This window comes from Onychostruthus taczanowskii, unplaced genomic scaffold (assembly GCF_017590055.1).
Source record: "Onychostruthus taczanowskii isolate IOZ18803 unplaced genomic scaffold, ASM1759005v1 scaffold4, whole genome shotgun sequence".
Lineage (NCBI taxonomy): Eukaryota > Metazoa > Chordata > Aves > Passeriformes > Passeridae > Onychostruthus > Onychostruthus taczanowskii.
This window is the reverse complement of record NW_024501459.1, coordinates 10,895,290-10,920,567: the sequence shown is the minus strand read 5'-3', so window position 1 is coordinate 10,920,567 and position 25,278 is coordinate 10,895,290. Positions and strand designations below refer to the sequence as shown.

Here is a 25,278-nt window from a genome sequence, read left to right as displayed (position 1 = left end):
GAACTTGAGTCACCTCTCTGGGAGACTGCTTAGCCATCAAGCTTTTGATGTATAAAATGTATAAAGAGGAAGCAGCCACCATGGCAGGAGACAGCTCCATGGATAATTCCAGATAATGCATCCTTTTGTTTTTACCAGTTTCCTAAAAGGCCGATATGAACTGCATTTATTCAAGGTTGCTAGTCTATTCCTTTGGAAAAATCTGCACATGAAGCAGAAATGCAGAGCTCCTTTTTAATGTTAACTCTCAAATTCAAATTTAATTATGTAATTATGCTAAATATCTGCATTTGGTATTCTGTCTTCAGGTAAGAAAATGGAGCAGTATCACATAATTCACCTCAGTACAGTGTTACTCTAAATACTTTCACTTTTCTGGAGTCTTTTCTCCTTTTCCAACTCCCTTCCCTCCAACCTAGAGCCCACCATATACCTCACCCTTAGTCTAGGATAATCATGGGCTTGAAAAATTGAATCTCCTGAACTGAAAGTTTGTTGCTTAAAACTTAATTCTCCTCTCTTTTCTTCATTCCCTTTCAACATCAAACACTGCTTTCTCCTCCTCTGATTTCTTCCTCACTCTTGCTGTGCTTGTTGATGGCCCCCTTGGCCTTCTTAGCTTCAGCAACCTCTATGTCCTTGTCTAGTTGATCTGTTCATTATTTCCTCTCTTCTTTGTGTGGGTCAGATCTTTGTTTTCATCATCACCATTCTCATTCCCCTCCTAATCTGTTAATGAATGGTCTTGCCCGCACAGGTTGCCTCCAGTTGCACTTAGGCACTCTGCTAAATTGCTTTACCCCCACAAATATCACTTTCTAGCAGCTGTTACAGGCACCTTGATCTGCCAACTCGCTAGCTTGATTTGCTCCTGCTCCAAATTTGCTGATCCTCTTTACTGCTAAGAATACTGACCTTCCTTCTGTATTTTGATTGGTTACTTTCTGAACCTGCTCAATCTTAATCTTTGGGTATGTGGTACGTGGATATATTGCTGGAAAATTATGATGCAGCAATTATCATGTAAAACTCACAGTGTAGATGTTTCATCTGTTTATTGGAATATTTCACAGAATATCCTGTAGAAATTCCCCACTGCAAAAACTATGTCTTATTTTTAACCAAAATCTTAGGTATTCAAGCAGGAGCAAAGATGGGGGAGAATTCAAAGGACTTTCCTCATGTTAGTAAAATGCCAAATTTTACTGAAATGCATACAATTTAAATCCTGCAATACTGAAATTTCTGTTTTGGCTACAGAAAATAGTCTAGTGAAGAGATATAAATACCTGATTTCATTAAGAACTAAACAGTATTTACTTCAGTACCATAGTTATTTTAAGGTTAAACAAAGTTTGTATTTTAATAAGCAGCTTTATATAACATCAGTTTGTTTAAGGTCATGTAGACAAGATCTTTTGATTGAAAGACATTGTGTAATGACAAAACATTTTTTCATGTCTGAATATTGCAGTAGCTGGTGACTTAGAAATACCACAGATAGCTGTGTTAAGTAAGTAATGATTGCAGCTTGGTATTTCAAGCCAAGAGTGTGTGCAGACAATTGCTTAGAACGTAATGGCCATACTATTTGCCTATTCAATTGTCTGACTGACCTTTTCTGAGTTCCTGCTGAGGTAATGAAATTTGAAAATATTCTAGTATATAAATAGCCTTTTACACTGAGTGGGGTATAAAACCATAATTTATTATTATTATAATATTTACATTTTTCAGACCTCTTATTGAAGTAGTTATTTGGTCTTGTAAATTCTCTCTTTTTTCTTTTTTTATGTCAGTAGATTTGTAATGGGCCATATTTCAGGGCCTGTTGAGAACCTGCCAGTTCTAGAGAGTAATTATTTCATTTGAGTATCCCCCATGCCTCTTAAGTTCTTGTCCATTTTAATGTACAAAATTGTGAAGTCAGGATTAGAGCCAGTTCTAACTTTTTCTTCTTACAGCCTTACTACAAGATTTTTCCCTGTACTTCATGTACCATGTTATAAGAAGGCTTTTTTCAATGTGACTACAGATAGCATACTCCGAAAGCTTTTTGATGATTATCTATCAAGTCTTTTATTCAGTTCCAAAAATACTGATTATTTCCTTATGAACAATCTTTTCTTCATCTAGTGATGAGTTATTTCAAATACCAGGGTGCTAAACTTAATTCATGAGCATTTCGTATACAGAATTATACCATTGTTGACTCTGCATCATTGCACAAGACATGAAAACACTCCTTTGTGCCATGTGCCATATGCACATGGTTGTAGTGCAGGGAAGAGCATGTGCTCTTCAGCGGGGTCAGGGGAAGTCACATTGCAGCTGGCATTGCTTCTGACACATGAACAAGTATAGCTTTTCTGTAGGATAAGCAAGAATTTGGGGAGAAAACTATTATCCAAGGAAGAATAAAGTTGTGGTTTAGACCAAGTATAAATGTGAAAAGTCAGTGAGTGCCACTGAACCAGAGAAATCATTGAATGAAGGCAGAGGAAGAGGATCCCTACCCTACTGATTAAGTATAAAAAAGTAGCACTGACATACATATATGTATATGCAGATTGACAACACAAGCCTGATTCTGTAGGCCATCTTGTGGAGTTGAACGATAAAATTGAAATCTCAGCTTCTAATGTTTTCTGATCTTCCTGACAGAAACAAAAAATTGGAAATAGGACACCAGCGGTACCTGTGTAGGCTCTAATAGCTGTGAGTGTGCAAGCAATGCTGTCATCACTCTGAACTTTTCTTAATTTAGTAGCCCACTGCTGTGGGGTAACTTGTCACCGTATCTGTATCAGCAAATTCCATTTTTGCAGAGTCTTCTTACATTGAGGTTTGTTCAATTGTCACTTGTTTTTCTTCACCCCATTTCCCATGCAGACAGATTTCTAATGGTTAATTTTGTTTACCACAAACTCCAGAAAGTGGAGGACCCATTTTTAGAAATGTCCCCCTGTCTTCCCAGCCCAGGGGACACTGAAGAGAAAGGGCTAGGGATAAAAATAATATCACTCAAACAGAACTTCTAGAGATTGTCTCCATTATGGCTGCTTTGAAAAAAAGGTGCAATCAAAGCACTGAGATGACATTTTCAGGGCAAGGCTTGTGAGGGATCGTTTGGACATCTTGTATCATATTCATATTCATTTGCCTTGGAGTCCAAGCCATTTTGTGATTATCTAGTATGTGACAGCAAAAGTAGACAATGGAAGATGAAGAAATTTGTTCTTAGGTAAGGAAGGTCTTCGGTGTGTTTTCATAGACTTCAGAAGATTGTGAGAGACTGCAAACAATTACTGCCAATGATGAGTAAGACATGTTTTTTAAATGTTAGTGATTACATTGCATAGCTAGCCTGCATATTTTTGTAGCACATTTGCCCACAGGTTTAAATAATATAAATGGAAATTATTTTAACATGTTTCATAAATGTGCCTTGAAGTTAATGTCCACCAGAAGGTGCAGTGTTGTTGGTCTATTATAGATCCTGGGACTCCTAATAATTATGATTCTTCCTGTGGAGTATGATGAAGCTTGTATGGGATAAATATTTAGTGGACACAAAAGTCTAAGTTTTTTTCTTAGCAGTAAAGTAAAAATGAATGAAAATGTTTTCCTGGAGATGTTCTCCTGCAATGCATAAAGGTGTTAGAGGACAGTATTATTTTTTTTCCCCGCTTTTTAATCAACTGATTGTTAGAAGACAGATTAAGATAATTTCTAAAGGATTCCTTTGTTCTTGCACTTAATCCTCTGTTGTTGTTGTTGTACCCTTTGTCATTTGATAACTCTACTACTGTAACTAAATATATTTATACACTTTTCTGTAATACAGCAGAGTTAATGTAAGCAGGCAACAGTGAGGAATGATATATAAAATATCCTCAGTAATACATTAAAAATAGATAATGAATTGCAATTAATGTATGTTTTATATAAGTTTTCAAAGAGACCAAATTTTTATTGGCCTTTTAAAACATGTTTGTAAGAAGCTTCATGAAACATGGGCCCTGAATATAAAAAGTTAATATCTTGCGACTATATTAATGTAATGTCTAGAATATTACATTACTTTGTTTCCAGAGATAATCAATGATGGTAATATAATATCTGCCTCTCAGAGCCAATGTATGATTTAAATTAATTATTGCTTATAAAGCACTTTGAAGTCTTTAGCAGTAAGGTGTTGCAAAGTGTAAAAGTACTATTATTAATTTAACATCACCATTAAAGTCAGTACTTTAAGAGCATTTGCTATACTCTGCTCAGTGTCTTTCTATTCATCATATGCTGCATATTAGTTATTTTAACATTTAGAAAGCTTAGTAATCTGGAAGTATTCCAAACCATTGTTCCAGACAGCAGTTAGATATTTGGGTGGATCATGTAAAAACAGTGAAATGGCTGAGAAAGCATGTAAAATGTTTGTTTTAAGTAATATTACATCAATGGAACAGACATCTGCAGCACTGGACTTGATTTTAAACTTCTTTAAACTTTTTTTTAAAGTTAACATTGTACTATGTTTTTCTAAAATTTATTAGGGGGGCTAATATCATGTTATTTCTAAACAAGTAGACTGTTTTATCTTTTGTTCAGTTTACATTTCTGGTTCTGAAATATTCGTGGGAAATCAGATTTACAGTGGGCAGTTCTTAGGAGGTGGTGAACACCTGCCACTCAGTATTTTTACTGCTGTTTGGTTTTGTAACCTAACATCAACTATCAAGATGTGTATTATCTTTTTTTTTTTTTTCAATTTTCATTAATCTTACATCTTGTGTAAGACTTTAAAAATACAGGCAGAGGTAGGCCTTGGAGGTTACAGCCTCAGGAAAAGTGTGTAAAATCTCTGTTCTTATATAGTGATTACATGCCATAAAATAATGCTGTGTATTTACGCAGTTGTTTATCTATTGGATTATGTTTGAAATTGTCCCAGATGGAGAAAAAGAAATTTTAGGGATCCTATCTTCCGTCTTTCCCAGCAGCATTGTCTTGAATTTGTGCTTAGCTCTGGAGCTTAGCTCTGGAGTTCAGTCTATTGCCTTTGGAGCCAGTTCTAAACTAGGTAAAAGCAGCCTTAATGTTCAGGATCCAACCAGACTCCCCAGCCCTATGGAGGTAGGTGTGTAGAGCAATCAGGTGAACAGATACGTCTTTGTAGATGATATAAGCACATGTTCCAGATTTCTAAAAGCAATATGAATTTAAAAGCCAAATGTACGAGTAAATCAATTAAAAGATTCACCTGTAAGCAGTTTGCTGAGTCAGCAGTGAGGAAGTTCCATTTTCACCATGTAGTTGAAAATGAGGATATTAATTACAGGTAATATTTTTTGAGTCTTCTCCTTGTGGTAGACATTTTATTTAAAAGTACTACTTGCACTTCTAGGATTAAAGGAATCTTTCCTAGGTACTGGAAATTAATTTCCTCCTCTTCTTTGAATTTATTCTACATTCTCAGATTAATTTAATATGTACTGCAAATGAATTAAACATTGAACCCTTTGATTTCTCTTGGGATTACTAAATCAGTTAACAAACAGGTTTATTATCCCTAGAATGAAATGCCATATGGCTCAGGTTCACTCATATTATATGCTAGAAGATTAAAGTATGTTCTTAATATGAAATTACACATTTCAAGCTCATTTTCTGATGCATTAATAACAAGAAAAATGTTTCCCTCCAGTATCAGCCAACTGGTTATTTGTGTTTCCAAAAAATACTTCCAAAAAATTGTGTAAGGAAGCTAGCAAACTTCAGACTTAATTCTGCACATTTCCATGCTCAGAACTATCAGCAAAACTGATCAAGTATGTATATCTGTTTCCAAGCAGGTTTAGGTTTGAGATGTTTTCTAACAAGGTATTCAAAATGTTTAAATGTAGATAAATTATCCCTAATTTACATCTCACTGGAAATATTTAGAAGTTATCCACATAAATAAATCTAGTTCTTTTAATGTTTACCTTAACTCCTGTTGATATTAAGTAGGACACATATATGCTTTCCTTTTTCAGTATAAATGTTCTCAAAGGCAAGTAACTATTTGAAAACTGTAGGATGAAAACTATAGGATATGCAGCTAAATAAATAAATTAATAAATCCCTCTTCACTGCAGGGCAGTAGGTTCCATCAGTCTTTGGCACAGTAACACTGGCTGCAGGGCAATTTAAGATTTTTTTTTTAACTCCAGACTGCCCTTGTGATTCAGCAAACACTTTAAGCCAGCACTCAAGGCAGTGCTGCTACTGCAAGGAACAACACTGCCCTTCCTTTGCCCCCAGCAGCTCATTCTCATGGACATCCCTACATGGGCCTACAGGTGCTGGTGCTGGCAACAGAGCAGCTGGGGAGTACAAACACCAGCTGTAGGTGGGAGAAAAAAACTAAACTACTACTGGTGGCAACAGTGCTGACATGGACTAGTTTCAAGTATTTGTGAAAAAACAGCCTAAATTATTGTATCACATAGGAGGTAAAAGAATGTAGGGAAATAATGATTGTGCTACTATTTTGAAGTAACATCTGTTCCTCATGGTTTGTAGGTCTCCAAACATTTTTTGTTCATATTGTGTGTTCTATGCTAGCCTCAGTTTAGTTTTAAAGTTAAGGTTTGTACCATTTTAAAAAGAGTTGGGGAAGAGGAAGAAGAGGTCCCCTTCAGATCTGCTTTGTTTCTAAATATATTAGGTGACTTCATTTACAGTTACTGTAAAAAAAAAAAAAAACAACACTGCTTCTAAATTCTTTGGTTCTCACTGTAAAATATGTTAATGAAAATTGTCTACAAGTCAAACCTATTCTAAAGTAATGAGAATGATCTTTGGTTTTGTTTTCAGCACCAAAGGGAATACTCCATCTCTCTCCTGACGTATATCAAGAGATGGAAGCAAGCCGCAACAAATCCGCCCCTGGTACCACTGTAAGCTATATGTCATCCAAAGAAATGAGCCAGACTTCTAGCTCTTTCTTCAGCATATCTCCTACCACAAATAGCACAGCCACCATTGCCAGGGAACTTCTCATGAATGGAACGTCCCCAACTGCTGAAGCCATAGGTCTCAAAGGAATGTCTCCTGCTTCTCCCTGTTCTACAGTGCAGCCTTCAAAACAGCTGGAATATTTGGCAAGGATTCAAGGCTTTCAGGTATGGGAGGGGGAAAATGAAGCTCTTCAGCCAGAATCGTAGCGTTGCCATCAAGGTTTCACTCTTGCCCTCTTGAATGTGGGCATGCATGTAACTTATGTTGTAAAATTAGCTGGTGTCTGAGGCAGTTTCTGGGTCCAGGAGATACAGACTTCCACCTTACATTTATCTTACTGCAGCCCATCTTTCTCTCCTATGTCTCTTCTCCTTAACTAATTGCAGGCTTAAATTATGCTTTTAACCTGTACTTCTTTGAGAGTCATCACCTCTTGGTTTCTCCCTTTGACTGATCCAGAAGCTACTGATGCACCATTTGTCTTCTAGGCCAGGTCATCCAAGTAGTTATTTTGCTTCCCACCCTTCACCTCTTAAATGTAACCTGATGTTTTGGTTTAGGAATGGTACTATCCAATTTAGTGTCCCACTGACACTCTCCAAACCACTGCCACTCACTCACTCTCCCCTTCCCACTCCCACCTCCCCTTGTGGTGGGCAGGAGAAGAGAACTGGAAACAAAAAAGGTAAATGTCATGGGTTGTGATAAGAACAATTTAGTAGAAACAGCAATGGGGTAAGAACAATGCTAATGACAGAGGGTAAAAGAAATGAACAATTCCCATGGAAGCCCCCTGAGAACAGCCAATACCTGACCACACCCTCTGCCACGCTTACTCAACTGGAAGAGACTCCCTCCCCCAGACATGGCAATGACATGACGTGGTATAGAATAATGTCCAGGTCCTGGCCATGGCCCCTCCTGGCAATTGCAAAAATTAACCCTGTCCTGGCCAGATCCTACATATTCCAACTATATGTATATACAAGGTGAGGTATCATTTCCCTAGTCAATGGTTGTTCCTCCAAGATATCTATTGAGTTCATTCAGTCCATGACTGTGGGTTCTACCCATCACAGATGTCTGCCAGGGCAGGAGGGCTGGTGTGCTGTCAGCTGCTTGCAGGCTGCATCACAAGTTCACTACTGGTGCATCTGGAGCAGCCCATACTCATTGTCCATCACAGTTATGGCATACACTATCATTCAGCAACCATGTTACACAAGTCAACAGCACAGACCGTTCTCACCCAAAAATCTAAACCCCTGGAGGTAGTTCATGGTGACTTCCAAGATCTCTGAGCTTTTGGGGTTTCCTATTCAAGCTCACTGTATGATCAGCGCGGTTCACTCACTCTGTGTAGCATTAGTGGCATGACATTTGGAAGAGACTTTCTCTTGAAACATACAATCCAGCACTGCCAGTCAGGGTGCCAGAAGAAGCTGTGCTTCAGTGCCAATCTTCTGAAGCAGCTTGAACCCCTTTATGAGATGCCAGTATTCCTTTTTCAGTTGTTGTGTAGCAGGCCTTGGATCCTTTGTATCCCCAACTCCAGAATCCCAGGAGTCATCCTCCAGTGTCCTCTGGTACTTTTTGGCAGAGACTCCAGGAAGGACCATTCTCCCCAGCTGCAGTATAGAGCACAGTTTTCACATCTTTTCCTGTACTGACTGACCCAAGAGCTACTGCGTGAACAATCCCTTCCTTAATTTGTTCAGAAGCTTGTTTTTCAGGACCCCACTTAAAATAATTCATCTTCTGCATCATAAGATATAGAGGGTTTTCAGTTGGATTGAGCTCTGGAATATGCATTCTCCAAAAGCCCACAGCTCCTAGGAAAACCTGTATTTCCTTCCTGCTGGTTGCTGGGGACATAGATAATTTTTGTTGATCAAGGCCATTAGAATTTGATGACATCCATCTCACCATTTGATTCTTAAAGCCTGGATTTCCTGCCAGGTCCCTTGACCTTACTTTGCTTTAAGGCAAAACCAGCCTTCAGGAGGATTTGGATTATCTTCTCCCCTTTCTCAAAAACTTCCTCCACTTGGTTGCCCCACACAATGATGTCATCAATATGTTGCATGTGTTATGAAGCCTCAGTCTCTTCCAGTGCAGTCTGGATCATTCCATGGCAAATGGTGGGAATGTGCTTCCACCCCTGGGCAGTTGGTTCCAGGTGTTTTGCATGTCAATTTGTGTCCTCGAAATACCCACTCCTGAGGTAGTCTATGCCAAGGATACACAAGGCCTCTGGCCCATCACAATGGGGTGGTTTTGCCATTCATTCCTGTAGGACCCAGAACTCACTCAACAAATCTTTTAAAAAGGCTTGCAGGTTTTTTATGTACCCTGAATTAGATGCAAGGGAGCAATACCAACAAGGTATTCTCAAGAGATGAAAACAACAAAAACTTTACTGGCAAATTTCAGAAAATACATGAACTTTTGCAAAAGTTTAGAGCAGCATTCTATCAACATAAAAGGTTTTGCCAAGCCTTAACTTAGCAAACTCTCAGCATGATCAACTTAGCAAACTCCAACCAATCTAAGTTTAAGTTACTCAGACTTTGAGAAGAAGGCATTATAAGAAGGAGAGGAAAGAGAGTAAGAGAGAAAATATGCAGAAAAGAAGGAATATAGCTACCACTGCTATCCAAGGGAAGGTACGGTCAAGACATGCTTGCCTGGTGTCCTGGCTTAAGTACCCTTTGGTTTCCTGGGCACTTCCTCCAGGCGAGACTTCTGTTTTGGCAGCCACTCAGGAGCTGGGTTAGGGCTTCAGAGATGGGATGAGGAGCACTCCACACTCTCCAGTGTGCCTGTGATTGGCAGTCACTATGGGGCTGGGATACAGGCTCTAGAGGATGGCGTATGTGGAGCAGGACACTGCCTCACCAGAGCAAGATCCAACCTGCCCCTTTGCCCACATACACCCCCAAAATGTTTTGAGCAAGCAATCTCCTCCAGTCTCTCACAATACCCAGTCAGGTTCAGTACATCTCCCAGTACAGGCAGCTCTTGGGATCCCCTGTCACCCCAGAAACAGAGATGGATTCTGCCCCTATGTATCTTGGTAGCATGAAGGTACATGGTGCACTGGTGTCAAGTAAAGCCTGTTTAAGGCTGTTTTATCCTGTGGGTCTGGTGTGCCAAACCATCAGATCCACACAATCCAAGAGTTCTAATTATCCCTTTCCTCCACCTTGCTGGAAGCAGGACCCTTCCAGTGTGGTCATGGTATTTGTTGCTCACAAATTTGAACTGAAGGTACTTCAAGTGGATTCAAGCAACATCAACGCCCCTGTTCTGTCTGAGGATTTGTCCACTGGAAACTGGAGTGGTATTTAATCCTTGAAGGATTTTCTGCAGTGGTTGTTCTTCCTCTCAGCTCATGTATCCATGCTGCTAGGGCACAGGTGGGTTTTCCATTCCACTTCCTCATGTCCTTTCCGTGGTCATGCAAGTAAAACCACAGGTTACCTTGTGGTGTGTACCCTCTCTCTCAAGCAGGGGGCCCTTGCTACCAATAGCGAGGACTCTGGTCTATCCTGGCAGGCCATGAGACATGTCCTCTCTAGCTTCTTCAAGTCTTTCAGATCATTCTGCCATTTTGGACAGTCTTGCCACAGCTGAGGTGCAGGTCGATAGGGAGGCAAATACATGATCTTCATATTGCCAGAGTCAGGTAGTCACCTGAAGCACTGTTTGTTCTCCTTTCATTGCCATTAATGTCAGTGGCGTATGATGATGGCCCTGCTCTGCACATACTTCCACCACGTGGACTGTCCTCATCTGGAGCTCCAGATGTCCTCATCAGGAGCTAAAGAGAACTGCTCTTTATTTGAATCTCTATAAAGTACCTCTGGCACAGCTAATGCTCTCTGGTACTGGATACCTTTCTCCATGGCATTCCACATGCTTGGACACACTATTAGATCATCCTTGAGAGAATGCCCTTCCTTCATAGAATGCTTGACAGGAGTCACTTCCAGAGGCTGAGAGTTTCTGTCCTCTTCCCAATTCCTTTGTCAATGCCTGCATCCTGTGACAGGGATTCCCGTTGCTTTATTACCACCTGGTTTTGTACTGCAGGACACGCATAGGAGCAGCCAGGTCACGAGGGGCTCTCCTGGCTGGTGGCTGACGTATTTTTGCTCACCTGGTGTAGTGGTCAGATGCCAAGCACCCACCAAAGCCACTCTCTCCTTTACAGCTGGATGGGGGAGGGAAAATATAATGAAGGGTCCATGGGTTGAGGTAAGGATTGGGAGAGATCATTCATCAAATACCATCATGGGCATAACAGGTTCCCCCTGATCCATATCAACTTAGAGATATGCATTGAATTTATTACTAACAAAATCAGAGCAGGATAATGAGAAATACAATAAGAACCTGAAAACACCTTCCCCTTGTTAGAAATGAACTAACTTCTAGGTACAATTAAATGTGGACAAACTTTTGTCAAAGCAAAAGAAAACTGTTCATTAGTAATGATTTAACTGAGCCAGATGTGCACCTCTCTCCACTAGAGCCGAGCACACACACCCTCCAACAGAATGGCTACGAAAGATACCTTTTCCCATCCCAGGGGCAGTCCCGACCCCTTTCCCATTGGTGGGGTACTTGGGAATTTACATTATCTCCTGACTGCCTACTTTTCTGTCCCCTCCCCTCTCATCCTACTTCCTTTTGGTCAGGTCTTCAACTCTGCCCCTCTCCCAGCTCACTGCAATGCCCAACAAACCAACCAGAACAAATCCAAACCACAAACACCACCACATAGAACCAACAACTTTCAGTCTTTCACTTAACAACCTTTTGGCTTCAGCAAAATATTACCTCATCTCTCATACCCTCATCCCTACTTCCTTCCCACTGACAGTGAAGGGATAGAGGGAATGGGCGTTTTGGTCAGTTCATCACCTGTGGCTTCTCCCACTGCCCACAGAGAGGAGTTGTTCCCCTGCTGCACTGTGGGGTCGCTCCCACAGGAGACTCTTCTTCATGAACTTCTCCAATGTGAGTCCATCTCATGAGCTGCAGTCCTCCCCAGACTGCTGCGATGTGACTCCATTCCCAGAGGCAACAGTCAATGCCCAAACTCCTGCAGCATGGGCGACTCTTCCATGCCGTGCAGTCCTTCGAGGCCAGGCTGCTCCAGTACAGGAGCAGGGTCTCTCCCTCCACAGGTCTCCCATGGGATAACAGCCTCCACTCAGGCACCCACCTGCTCTGGTGTGGGGCTCCTCCACAGGCTGCAGACAAATCCCTGCATCCCCATGGACCTCCATGGGCTGCAGGGGCAGAGCTGCTTCTCTATGCCCATCACCACGAGCTCCAGAGGAATCCCAGATCTGGTGCCTGGAGAACCTCCAGTTCCTCCTTCTGCACTGGCCTTGCTGTCTGCAGAGCTTTTCTTACGTGTTCTCACTCCACCCATTTCCAGCTGCAATTCCAACTGCACAACAGTTTTTTATTTATTATTCTTCTTAAATATGTTTTCTTAGAAGGATTCCACCATTTCTAATTGGCCCAGCCGTGGCCAGCGGCACATCCATTTTTAGAACTGCCAGGGATTGGCTCTGCTGGACATGGAGAGAGCTTCTGGCAACTTCTCACAGAAGCCACCCTTGTAGCCCCTCCCTCCTAGGGCTCCCAAAACCTAGGTCATGAAGACTCAATACACCTGGGAACAGGGATCAGGTGATTCTCTCTGGCCCTGCCTCTTCCTCTTTATCCCTCACTAAGTGAGCTGATTTGGATTTCTTTTTCTGTATAGGGGCAGCTACTTCTGGCACAGCTGGTTCCTTGGGTTCAACTGCAAATCAGGCCACAGTGACTGTAGGTCTGTTTTCTTCCTCTTTCCCCTGAGGGTGCTGTCCAGTATTGAACTGTGTCCAGTAAAGAGTAGCCAGGCCCAGCAGACTACAATAAGTTGCCCCTTTCTTGAGTTGCCACAGCATGCTCCTTGCAAATATTCTGTCACTTTAGCAGGGTCCTATAGTTGTTCAGGGATGAACTTCCAAACCACTGGAGCAGAAAATTTAAAAAAAAAAACCTATTTCATTTTTTTGCCACATTTCATGCCACTCATGGCTATCCACCCTTGGGGCAGATGTCTGAATGAACTTCCTAGAAATCTGTTTCTTGATTCTAAATGTGGTGTGGACTGAGGAGACCAATGAGTCTTAGCAACAAGAACATGCTTTCTTTAACATCCAAGGAAAATTCAAAATTCTCAAAAGCTGTTGTAACAGCTGAAGGAGGAAAAGGAGATGAAAGACTAGGGAAAATCATCCTCCCCTGTTCCCCCTACAGACTGAATATGATTATTAATTGACTCCCAAAGACAGTGCCTAAAGTAAAGGAGAGCAGCACTGAATACACTTTTGAAATTACACTCATTGATCAGTCATAGACTGATATCCCATAATACAGCAAAAAAGCAACTCCAATCCCTCTCCCTGCTCTGAAAAAGAACATCACAAGGACCACATATAGGAATATAGGGAAATATGTGAATACAGGCTTAGGTACCACAACCACGTGAACAGACCAAGCAGCATTGTGACCAGCGGCTCTGGAGTTAATGCAACAAATGCTTAGATTAAATTTGTTTCCAGGCTGCTCTGGACAGATCTGTTGTTACCTCAACCCTTGATGCCACACACTGGGTGCCCGTAAGGCTGTAGTCATTTAGGAATTGTACTCCCCAATTTAGTGCTCCCACTGAGACTCTCCAAACCACATGCCACTCACTCGCTCCTCCCTCCCCCTTCTCCCACCCCTTAAATGGGATGGAGAGGAAAATTGGAGGCACAAAAGGCAAAGATCACAGGTTCAGATAAGAACAACTTACTGGAAACAGCCATGAGATAAGAATTTGACCAATATTAATGACAGAGAGTACCAGAATCACAGAGAACCCCCCACCAACAGACAATACCCAACCACTCCCTCTGCCACACTACTTGACCAGAAGGAACCCCTTTCTTCCCCAAAGAGACTCCCTTCCTGCAGCAGTGATGTGAGATGTTATAGAATAACCTCCAGGTCCTAGTCATGCCTCCTCCTGGCTACTGCAAAAGTTAACTCTTTCCTGGCTGGAAACAAGACACCTGAGAATGGTGTTTTGTTCAGAAGGTGCAGCCTAGAAGCCAGGCTGGTGTCAGAGCAATGCAGAATGTTTTTGCCATCATAGTCAATACTAAAGAATGTAAGATGAACCATGCTGGGTCGGTGCATGAGTCCTTGAACACTGTATCCAGCAATGCCAAGTATCCTATATTTCATAGGACAGTGGCAGCCTCTATAGTACATCCAGTCATTTCTGTGGTGTGGAAGTTAGGAGAAGGAAACCTCTTCCCTATCCCATTACATGCAGAATTATACGTGTATATGGATAGTGGCTCATTTTACAGTGTTGAATCATCAGAGATATATGTAGAAATATGCTTTTTCCTGTCATAGGTTTTTGTTTTGAGCTTTTGTTTTGTCTGGAGTTTTTTCCCTTTTCAGAATTGTGAATTTGCTTCATTTGAAGAGTTGGTTTCGTATGCTTTAGCATATGTAATTTGATATGTAACTAAATTCTAAAAATGAGAGGTTCCTTTTGCATGCCTGATAATAAATTTTTTTTGTCAAAGACCATGTAATTTACAAAGTATGCAGTTGTTGAGTGACTTTAAAAAAGCTGCTAGAATTCAAGAAATAGTGTCAGATGTTCTGTTGGTATAAGCAGCATAGTTAAATTACTTTTTCTTACATCAGATATCAGCAGTTGTGGATTTGACCTAACATTGCTTTTGTCTAAAATGTACATTCAGCTTTCTTTCGGTCTTAATTTTTTAAATGTCATTTTTGCTTCATTCATTTGAATGTCTCTTAATGAAAGAAACAGTAATAGCCTCAGCTTCACTGTAGTAGAGTTAAGCTGCTAATAGGAATTCAGTTTTCCTGAGTTCCATTTATTACCTGCCTGCAGTAGAAACAGATTAATTCTGATGAAAAGAAATTCAATCCATGAAGTTTTCACTGCTCACTTTCACATCTTGTCAGATTGCTTGTGTCTCCTAGTAACGGTTTATTTTCATAGAACCGATGCACAATTTATATTACTGTTTTGGGCCATCAGTATGTGGTTACTGTAAAATGATTAGTTGTGTTTGTCCTGTTTTTGGTTTTTTTATGCTTTGATTCTAGATGCTTTTGTAGAAACTGTTTTTAAAGGGTCTTACCTTGAGCCAAAAAATATAATCCTTTTCATCCATGAACCAGACTACTACTTTTTACTTGGCCCTAATACAAAGCAAGGAATTTGGTACAGAATCTTGATTATTAACATCTATCCGCTGTGTATGTAACTGCTGGTTTTACATCATCTTAGCATGCTTTTTAACACCTCACTTGAATAAGCCTGGTATTGATGTGAAACTCTGCCACTGCTGAGTGGCTGAGCTGAGGTGGAGCAGTGAACAGAATCTCTGTGGGAAATGGCTCAGTGGCCTGTCAGGTGCATATCACAGGTCTCTTCACCATTTCAGCCTAGAAAGCTCTTTGTGTTTTAGAGTTTAAAAGCCGATTTCTTTACAGGTTAACTTTCTCAGGCATATTTACTAAAGGAGAAGACTACTACAGCTAGCTTGTTTCATGTTTCCTGAATGACCCAAAATGATTTATAAATTGTTAGCATGTATTTGTATTCTGGTCCAGATGATAACCATAGTTTTGTCTTTCATTGAAGAGCGTATACATTCTGTTCTGTTACAATGTATTTTTTGAATTTTTAAAAAAAATCAATAAATACTCATATGATGTTTCATTTGTAAATGTAAACAATGTTATTTGCTTATTTGATTGGTTTTCTTGAACTGCTTTAGCTGCAGGGGACGTGTCTTTAAAGCACATTTATTTAACCTAAGTTCTTCTAAACTGTTTGTATATGATCTCAGCTATGTTCTATTGTAAGCCCTTAATATTAAGTTATTGGGACCAATGTATAGTTAAATAGTAAAAAATTGCATTTTCATTCTTTATGATTTATTATTCTAAAGACATTGGTAATTGATAAGCAGTAGCTCAGTGTTACTGAAGAACAGGTGTTCAGCTTGGATACTTTCAAAGGTCAGGCTTCAAATTACCTGTGATAATTAAACACAAATTCTTCAAGCAAGCCTTTACAAACTCGGAATAAAGCATTTTAGTGCTTGCTTCGTATTTATGAATGCTCTCTACCCAGTTAATTGTTTTACAGTCTTTGCGTGGAAATGGTTTAAAGGAATATTCAGCTTTGGTAAAATTGTTATTTTTAAGTGACTATGTGGTATTTTGGCCATTGTTCTGTAACCAGACTAGGAAAGTTACAGTTACTTCTGCTGACCATTTAAGTGCAGTAATTATTCAGAGAATTTGTTTAAATGGAAATATTTAGAGAAGCTTGTTTACACATGTATAACTCGAACGTCCAGTTTTTACTGAAGCAAAACGCAAGTTGCAGGTAGTCCAGAAGGAAATTCCACTGTGAATTTCCACTAAGCAAAGATCAAAAAAAAAATGTAAAACACCAGGACTGAGTGCCCATAATCAGTCCCAATACGTGGCTGTAGGCATATTTGGCTTCCTCCACTGGCAGGGCTTGGAGGTCTTAACTTTTCCCCCGTAGTGGCTCCATAACAAAACCTCACACAGGATATAGTTTCTATGTGATGTTCTCCTTTGATTGCAATGGTTACACAATTTTCTTTTCCCCTCCACATTTGTTTACTCATTAACTGTTCCATTTTATACATGGATACTTAAGTGTTTTACTGTGTGGCATTTCTAAATGTTTCTCCTTTCCCCAATGGCACACGTTTCTGAATGGTTGCACGCACAGGAGAGGTCCTGCCGGATGCTCTAGAGTCAGGTTTGCTTGTGGCTCATACATTCCAGTGCATGGGTTTGAATTGTTGGCAGGACTAGACTGAAATTAAACTTCCACACTTGTATTAGGGTTGACACTGAGCTCAAACATTTTCCTACAGCGGTCTTAAACAAAACAAAACACTTTGTGGAGGTTGGATTTGGAAATCAGTGTAGGAGTGCTTGGATCTCACTACTGAGGTATGCATGTGAGGAGAATTTCAGGGAAATTCTACCCTCAGTGGATTTTTAGGAAAGACCTGTAGTTTTGATGTGATCTGTACATAATTGATGATTTCTTGAGCAGGTCAGATTTTTAAAAAGCACCTAAATACCATTTCCAAAACTGACACGGGCCCTATGGATGCTGATAGGAAGTCATTTAAAGCTGTAAAATCATCTGAAAATGTAGAAGCTGTTTGGGATTTTCATAAACACTTGTTCAGATTAGGTACCTAACCTCCACTTCACTTGCTAGTCATGGCTCCCTACATACTATTTTGCAAACTTGGGCTGTTCATTTGTTTTATGGAAGGAAGGGTTCTAGGCACGGAATCTATTATAATGAAGATAGTTGTAGTTATAGTGTTAGGTGCCAGAGAAAGTGTATTTTCAAAGCTCCCTGCAAATGAATAAATCAAAAGGTATGTTTTAGCAAATCTCCAGACAAAGCCAAAAAGAGAAAGTGCAGAAAGTGCTAAAAACAAGAATGTAAATCCAGATGGTACTGTTCTGTTCTTGAATGTGTTGGCTGTGGCAGTTTATGGCCACTGTCAGCTTGGGACTGGAATCCCAGAAAATGGGCTAGTGCTGAAGAATACAAAAGTCTCATCACTTGTTCAAAGTAGAAAGCCCAAATAATACTTGAAGGAAACTTTTGAAATTACAGCGTCATGCTTCTTGGCATCGTTAATGTAAAACAGATTTGAAAGCTATGTCCACAAAATGTTTTCAGATAAATGGTTCTTTGAAGATCCTATCTCCAAAAATCAGGAAAAATTAGGATATTAAAAAATGAAGATGTTTGCAGGATTGTGTTAGAGAAGAATACTTTTGAAATAAGACTGTTAAAGACAGTATGTATTTTCCCACATTTGAAGTCAAGACCCCCTATAATTCTATGAATGTAACTGTACATCTACCCTCTTCCCTCCCCACACCCCCAGAACCACTGGGGACTTCTTTCCCAGCAGGATTGACCAGACTGCAAATATTAGTGAAATATTAGTGAAATTATTCTAAAATAGTGGTATACAGTCAGGCCCAGAGGGAACTGTGGTCAGCTGATTTGCCTTAGTGTTAACTCAAAGGGTAGTGGGAATTACTGAATTTATGTTAAAAATATAATGATCACTTTAGCTCCTTTCAAGTAGCTTCAGAGTGACTGTGCTGCCATATATTGTCAATACCTGTTCCTGTAAAACAAGCAGTGGAGTTGGGCTTTTGTTTCCTGTCCTGGTGCCTGAGATCTTAGTCAGGTGTACTATCATTGTTCCTGCTCATTGGTCAGATCAGTTTTTGTAAAATGATGTTGTGCTCTGTCTTCACCAGAAGCATTAAAGCCTGGCTTTTGGCAGCAGGGTGTTATCTCCTGTGGGCTTGTACTGTGCCATGCTCAATGGCCAGTACAATAATCTCAACAGCAATGTTTGTCTCTTACCCTCAGGAACTATAAACACCTTTAGAAATGGTTGACAAAGCCCTCATTATCTCAGTTTCTATGTCTTCTGAAATCTGTGGGTATTTTTTCTAATGGGAAGTTTGCACTTTCACCAATTACCAAACTATTGCCTGATGTTCCAATTACTATAGGCTTTTGTTGTGGGTTAACTCTGGTGGGCGGCTTAAGCCCCACACAGCTGCTCACTCTCTCCCCCCTGGTGAGATAAGGGAAAGAATCCGAAGGGTATGAGTGATAAAACTGAGGAGTTGAGATGAAGACAAAAGCTGTGTGCAAGCAAAGCAAAACAAGGAATTCATTCACCACTTCCTGTGGGCAGGCAGATGTTCGGCCACCTCCTGAAAGGAGGGCTCCATCACGTGTGATGGTGACTTGGGAACACAAGTGCCATCATGCTGGATGTCCCACTCCTTCTCTCCCCAGTTTTTATCACTGAGCAGGATGTGGGATATCCCGTTGGTCAGTTGGGGTCAGCTGTCCTGAGTATCCCCTCCCTGCTCCTTGTACACTCCCAGACTGCTCACTGATGGGATGGGGTGAGGAGCAGAAAAAGCCTTGGTGCTGTGCAAACCCTGCTCAGCAACAGCTAAAGTGCCAGTATGTTATCAACAGTGTTTTGGTCACAAATGCAAAACTTAGCACTGTACATGCTTTTATGAAGCAAATTAGCTCCATCCCAGACAAAACCAGTGTAACCCACCCTTTATTCCATACTATTGACACTGTGGTCAGGTCCCACATTGTCCAATAGATTCTCCCTCATTAACCACCTCGTCTTTCCCATCCTGGAATATATATATGGAAATCATCACCTTAGTCTGTGGATCACCCCTTTAAAAGTCCACAAAGTGTCCATTTAGTCCATGTATATTCCATCTATTCACTCAGGACAGAAAAGGTGGTGTGATGCATGGAATTACTGGGCACCAAAGACAGCTCAGGTTGGGTCACTGCTGCACTTCCACATCTTGTGAGGCTTGTCCTCCATTGGTTGAGATGGTTCCTGCTGTGCTAATTTCTATAGCATGCTACTCACATGCTGGCTTACAACAGTTTAAAAGTATTCCCATGACAGTCTCCACCTCTGGTTCCTTTGGGCCTGATTATTTGGTTTAACAAGAAAACATAATAGGGTTTGCAGCAAACTCCTCCCTTTGCTCCTAGCCTGGCTAGTAACAAGAGTTTCCTGAATAGTAATTCCCATAACATGCAATTCAGATCCTGGATTACAACAATTTAAAGGTGTCTCCTTTACAGTCTTCAGGCCTCATCCCTTTTGACCAGACCATAGGATTCAGCATTCAATGAACTCCTCCCCTTGTCCCTCCTCGAGTCTGAGATTGCACACAGGCCCACAGTCCACATGGGCAGTGTGGACTTGTCTGCCGACCATCATCCTTTGGGGATCTAGCTGCTCCAGAATGACAATATCCAGAGGCCACTCTCCCTTCAGGGGAATACCTGCTCTAGTATAGACTTCTCCATGGCCATGGATGTTTTTGGTTGTACCATCATGATTTTAGCCACAGTCACAGTCCTGTGAAGTTGAGTTCCAGCCTGTCCAGCACAGGAATGGGAGCAGTGCCCTGGCTGTCTGCCAGCCCATTCCTGTTATCAGTATGATCCCAGGCAGAACAGAATAGGATGATAAGGAGAAAAGGAAACAGCAGAAGCAAAAAGCAGTCACTAGTGAGCACTAGTTACTAATCTACATCCAGGCAAGCATAGGAGCCTGACAACTAATAGCTAAACAGATATAAATTTGGTATAGCATACTCTGATCAAATCAATTATCTCTGACCCCTCATGCCGCACACTGGCGAGAAGGAATTGTTACAGGTATACCCTGGTGGGCAGATCCATGCAGCTGCTCTTACTCCCCTTCAGTGGGATGTGGCAGAACAACCAGAAGGGTAAAGGTGCAAAAACTTGAGGGTTGAGATAAAGACTGTTTAATAAGGAAAGCAAAAGCCACACATGCAAGTAAAGCAAAACAAATCATTCATTCATCACTTCCCCTGGGCAGACAGGTGTTCAGTCACCCCCAGGAGGGCAGGGCTCCATCACATGTAACAGTGACTTGTGAAGACAAACACCATCACTCCCAACACCCCCCACCCTCCTTGTTCCCCTGGCTTTGTATGCTGAGCGTGATGCCATATGGTGTGGGATATCCCTTTGCTCAGCTGGGGTCCTGGCTGTGTCCCCTCCTGGCTTCTTACACATCCCCAGCCTTCTTGCTGGTGGGGTGGTGTGAGGAGCAGAAAAGCCCGTGTGTGAGCACAGCTCAGCAACAAGCATCGGTGTGTTACCCACACTTTTGGTCACAGAGCCAAAGTGTAGCACTAAACAAACTGCTATGAAACAAAGTAGCTCCATCCCAGTCAAAACTGGGTACAGCTTTTTATGCTTCAGTAACATCTTCACCACTGTGTGCCACTGGGCAGAAGTCAGGAAATAGGAAAGCTCCTTTTATCCATGTGAACTTACAGCCATTGTGCTTGAAAGAGGACTTACACCATTTTGTCAGGTTATTTCCTACAAAACTTATTCATTCATTCAAGACAACTACTTTTTTGTTGTATTTAAAGGGAAAAAGGTTTTCTTCAAGAATGACAGTAAGACAGGATTTTATTGACAATTTTAGGGACATTTCTGATTTGCACAACTCCAGGCTACCTGATAATTGAGAGTCTTTACTTGGCTCTCAGAAACTTGCAGGTGTCCTGCTACTGAAAATCAGCTTGACATCAAATGGCTGTGTTATGTAGGAAAGGACTTCTAGGTCTCCAAACCTTGATTTATACATGACTAGCCAAAGGAAAGAAAATATGTTGAGAATGTGAAGTAGAGGGAGAGATAAACCAGAACAAGATTATAGCAAGAATTGATCTTCAGAGAGAGCCTCATGTAAAAATCAAAGCACCTGGACTTCATTGCATTCTGGTTTATAGGTTTTCTTAATCACCTAACTTCTGAGGGAATGTAGGCAGTACCACAGTTGATGGCAGTGACCCAAGGTACATCTACAAGAAGTGGTTTTATAGTTTCCATTTATTTCAGAAATGATTCTGTGGACTACAGACCATCTAGTTCATATTATCCTACTTTTGACCTTAAAGGAAGTCAGAATGGTGGTAGCATTCTGCAAAAAAGAAACATAAAAGTCATTTTCATATGAGTTGCCATAAGGAAAGGTATGCAATATGGAAATGTAACCTATTTGTTCACAGAACATACTGCAGGAGGTAGTATTTGTTGCAGCAGGAGTGTTTCCAAATTGACTAATGAGTATGCAGAATTACAAAAACAAATGCAAATCTAGCACAAGCTATCCAAGTAGTTGGGCCAGAATTCTGTCTAAACTAGATTTCTTCTGTTCTGGCCATTGTTTACCTTTCTCCCTATTTCAAGCTCTTTATTCAAGCACTGATGAAGTTTTTCTCTTCTTGTCTCCAGAAACAGCCAGGTGCCTCTTTTTTTGTTTCATTTTCTGAAAGGAAAGAAGGTAAACAGAGAATAACTGGCTACTGGTAGTGTGTGGGTCCTCAGGTGTGGTGTGGATGTCACCTTGGTAACATTTTAGCTTGTCTGCTTGGCGTCTTGCAAATAAGAGTTTGAAATCCTCCCACATATCCCTGCATGTAACTTGGTCTGTGGAAAAAATGTGAGTTATATTTTGATAGCCAATTTTAGAATTTAGGGGATTTATGTATGAGAAAGTTTAAAAGCTATCAGGATCTCTCAAAATACTGCAGCCAGCACTGAACGCACCGGACTGCATTCTCTGCCAAAATCTTTTTCAGTAAATCCTAATGTGACTTGATAACTTAGCTACAGACCTTGGCTTGGAATAGAGCCCAAACTTGGAAAGACTGGAAGTTTCAGTTGGCAAAAATGTGAAGGTGCAGTGGTGAATTCATAGCAGACTAGGGCTTAGTTTTAATTATAGTAAGGGAATTCAGCTCTCAAGAAAAAAACTCTTAAAAAAAGAGGCAACAAGAAAAGGTGAAGAAGGAGAAAGGAGACAAGTTAATTCCCCTCTCTGTGACTGAAGCTGAGGCTTTCAGAGAAGGTTTATTTGGATATCTTCTCCTTCAGTCTCATTCAAAACTGAAAGCACAGCGGAGCAGGGTAATTTTCGGAAGTGAAATGGTTATTTCTTGTTTTAATTCAAGAAGGGTGGTTCTTTATGCATATTGCCCTATTTCTAGGTTAGAGCACAACATCAGGGTCTGTACCAGCATCAGATTTCTTAGCCAATTCAGGCAGCTGATTTTCTATTCACAGTTTCACAGTGATCCTGTTCTCCCTTCATTAACACAGCATTTGGGGCTTTCACACGTGGTTTGTAAACAGAGAATCATTAATGTTTGCTTCACTCTTCACTTCAGTGACAACCTTAGTCCTTAAAAAGAGTGTTCCTGAGAACTTATTTCCATTCATGCTGTTGCTAGAAAGTTATTTCAAACTCAAGCAACTTTGTCTTTCCAAGGTAACCAAGTTCCTCTCTCATGTTTGGGTTGTACCCAATGCTCCATACCATGCTCATCCTCAGGGTATGTTATTAGCAAAACACACCCTCTCACCTCTTTCCTGCTTTTTAGGCCATGTGATGAAAATACGAGATCTCAGGATTGCCAGTTTTTTCATGTTTCCTTTGACGTAAAATTAATTAAAGCTCCTCCCTCTGGAAACACAGTGTTTACCTGTTATATGTATGGCAGACAAGTTGTTTCTGCAAAAACCATGTCAGTTATTGTTTACATTAGGTCTCTGCACTGTGTGAATTTCTGAATAATTAATTAATTGTTTTTTTAATCACGTTTTTATTATTTATTTGGGGGGAAGGTTGTAGTAAGTGTTTAAACTCAGTGTAGTTAAGCTATTCTCTCCTATGTCGACAAAAATATATGTATCTTATTTACAGAATAGAGGAAGTGAACAGGATAGCCAGGTAGTTTTCAATATGTGATTTTTTTTTTTTAATAACAACTCCCATCTCCTGATTTCAGCTTTCCTATCAGACAAACAGCTCTCTTTGCACCTCTCAGTGCCAGCCATTGCAAATATAGTTGCTCATTTTGCATGTGCTGCAAAGGGACAGTGTCTGTATAAATACATACCTGGGTTAAGATTTAACAGATGAAATATGAGCAATAAGCACCTCACTGCGCTGATTATCCTCTATTCAATGATGGCAGCTGATTTTCTCTTTTGTGAAACCAAACATCAGATCCAGAGGTTGGACAGAGCTGCGTCTCCCTTGCTTGACTGAGCATAATATATGGCTCGACCTTCCAGTTCTCATGAGTCACTGAAACAGGAGCTCTGAATTCAGCGGATATCTAAATAGCAGGGAAAAAAAGCCCTGTACAAGCTTCTTTGGCTCAGAATTGCTTTGCATTTAGGAGATATTTTATATATTGTCTTTGGAAACCGTATCAAATATTTTTTTTCTCCTCTTATTTGTACTTTACTGGTTTTTGTAGATGTCAAGTATCTGCCTTACTGTAGTCAGGAGCGTGAAATACTGCAGCAGTAATCTGTGACAATGCCTTTAGTCTGCTTGTTGTTGCCTATTTATGGTGCAGTAATGGTTCATTTTGTAGTCTAAACCCTAGGACTGTATTTTAATGAAGATTTAAGGCTACGATACAGCTGCTATTCAAACTGTGTGAGAGAGGCATGTTGGAATAGCTCAAGATTTACTGCTGAACTGTCAGTCTTTAAGCTACCGAGTGTCTTTACCCTTTGGTGCAGTAGCTACGGAGGAAACTGTACCCACTGCTGTGAGGCAGACATGGCGATTAATGAACCTGAGGCGCACTAATCAAACATATGTTTTCTTGGCACAGTGATTGTGTTATATATCACAGCCCAATGTACAGGCCTTTATCTTTCCTTAATGATCTAGCAAGGGGGCTTTTAAAAATGTGGGTGTTTTTCATGCTCTCCTTAGATTTGTTCCACAGGGGGTGGCCGTTAAAAACATCTGACGGGCATGCAGTTAGCCAGCGCCCTGCTGAGATTAGTAAAATACTATATTTAGTAATCCCACTACATCAAGGAACTCCAGCATTGCAGGAAACAGTTTGATTCAATGATTTTTTTCTGATTTTTTAAAAAATTTTTTAGTGTATGTCTTATTATTTCATCTGGGATAACTTTTTTCCAACTTGGACTTGGTTTTTGTGTCTATTATTCAGCTTTTTAAAAAAGATTTGTTTAGACGATGGCATTTCCCCTCCCCTTTTTTTGTTTTGCTTTTACTAAAAACAAAAAAAATTAAAAAAAATAATTAAAAGAAAGAGGAGTTGTTAGATAGTAAGAATGAAAAATGGTATTTGGAATCTCTCTCATACTGCTCTGTGTCTGAAGGAACTGATCTAATATTTGTTAGGAAACGTCTATGGATAATATATAATACAAGGATTCAAGCTTTTAAGTACTGCAATACTATACAGTGAAAGCTCCTAAAATTGACTTTGATAAAAAGGTTGAAATGAGTGAGTATATTAAATTTATTTATGTGCCTGAAGTATTTCTTCACCAATAAATAAGCATGAAAGAGACTTGGAGCTCAAACAGGTTTGTTGCATATTTTCTTTGATAGTTGACATGACTAACTGTAAATGAACAACATAAAGTGGAAGATAAAAGACCCATATGAAAAAGAAAGCTTT

The 25,278-nt window shown here is 40.4% G+C and overlaps 1 protein-coding gene across 4 annotated transcripts in view; it reads left to right on the top strand.

Moving 5' to 3' along the window:
- Positions 1 to 25,278, top strand: part of STAU2 (staufen double-stranded RNA binding protein 2) — a 168,636-nt gene that overhangs the window by 77,385 nt on the left and 65,973 nt on the right. For all 4 annotated transcript variants that reach the window (XM_041413048.1, XM_041413046.1, XM_041413047.1 and 1 more), the window contains one exon: positions 6,862 to 7,169. In XM_041413048.1, coding sequence (XP_041268982.1) covers positions 6,862 to 7,169 — 308 coding nt within the window. The remainder of the gene's footprint in view (positions 1 to 6,861; positions 7,170 to 25,278) is intronic.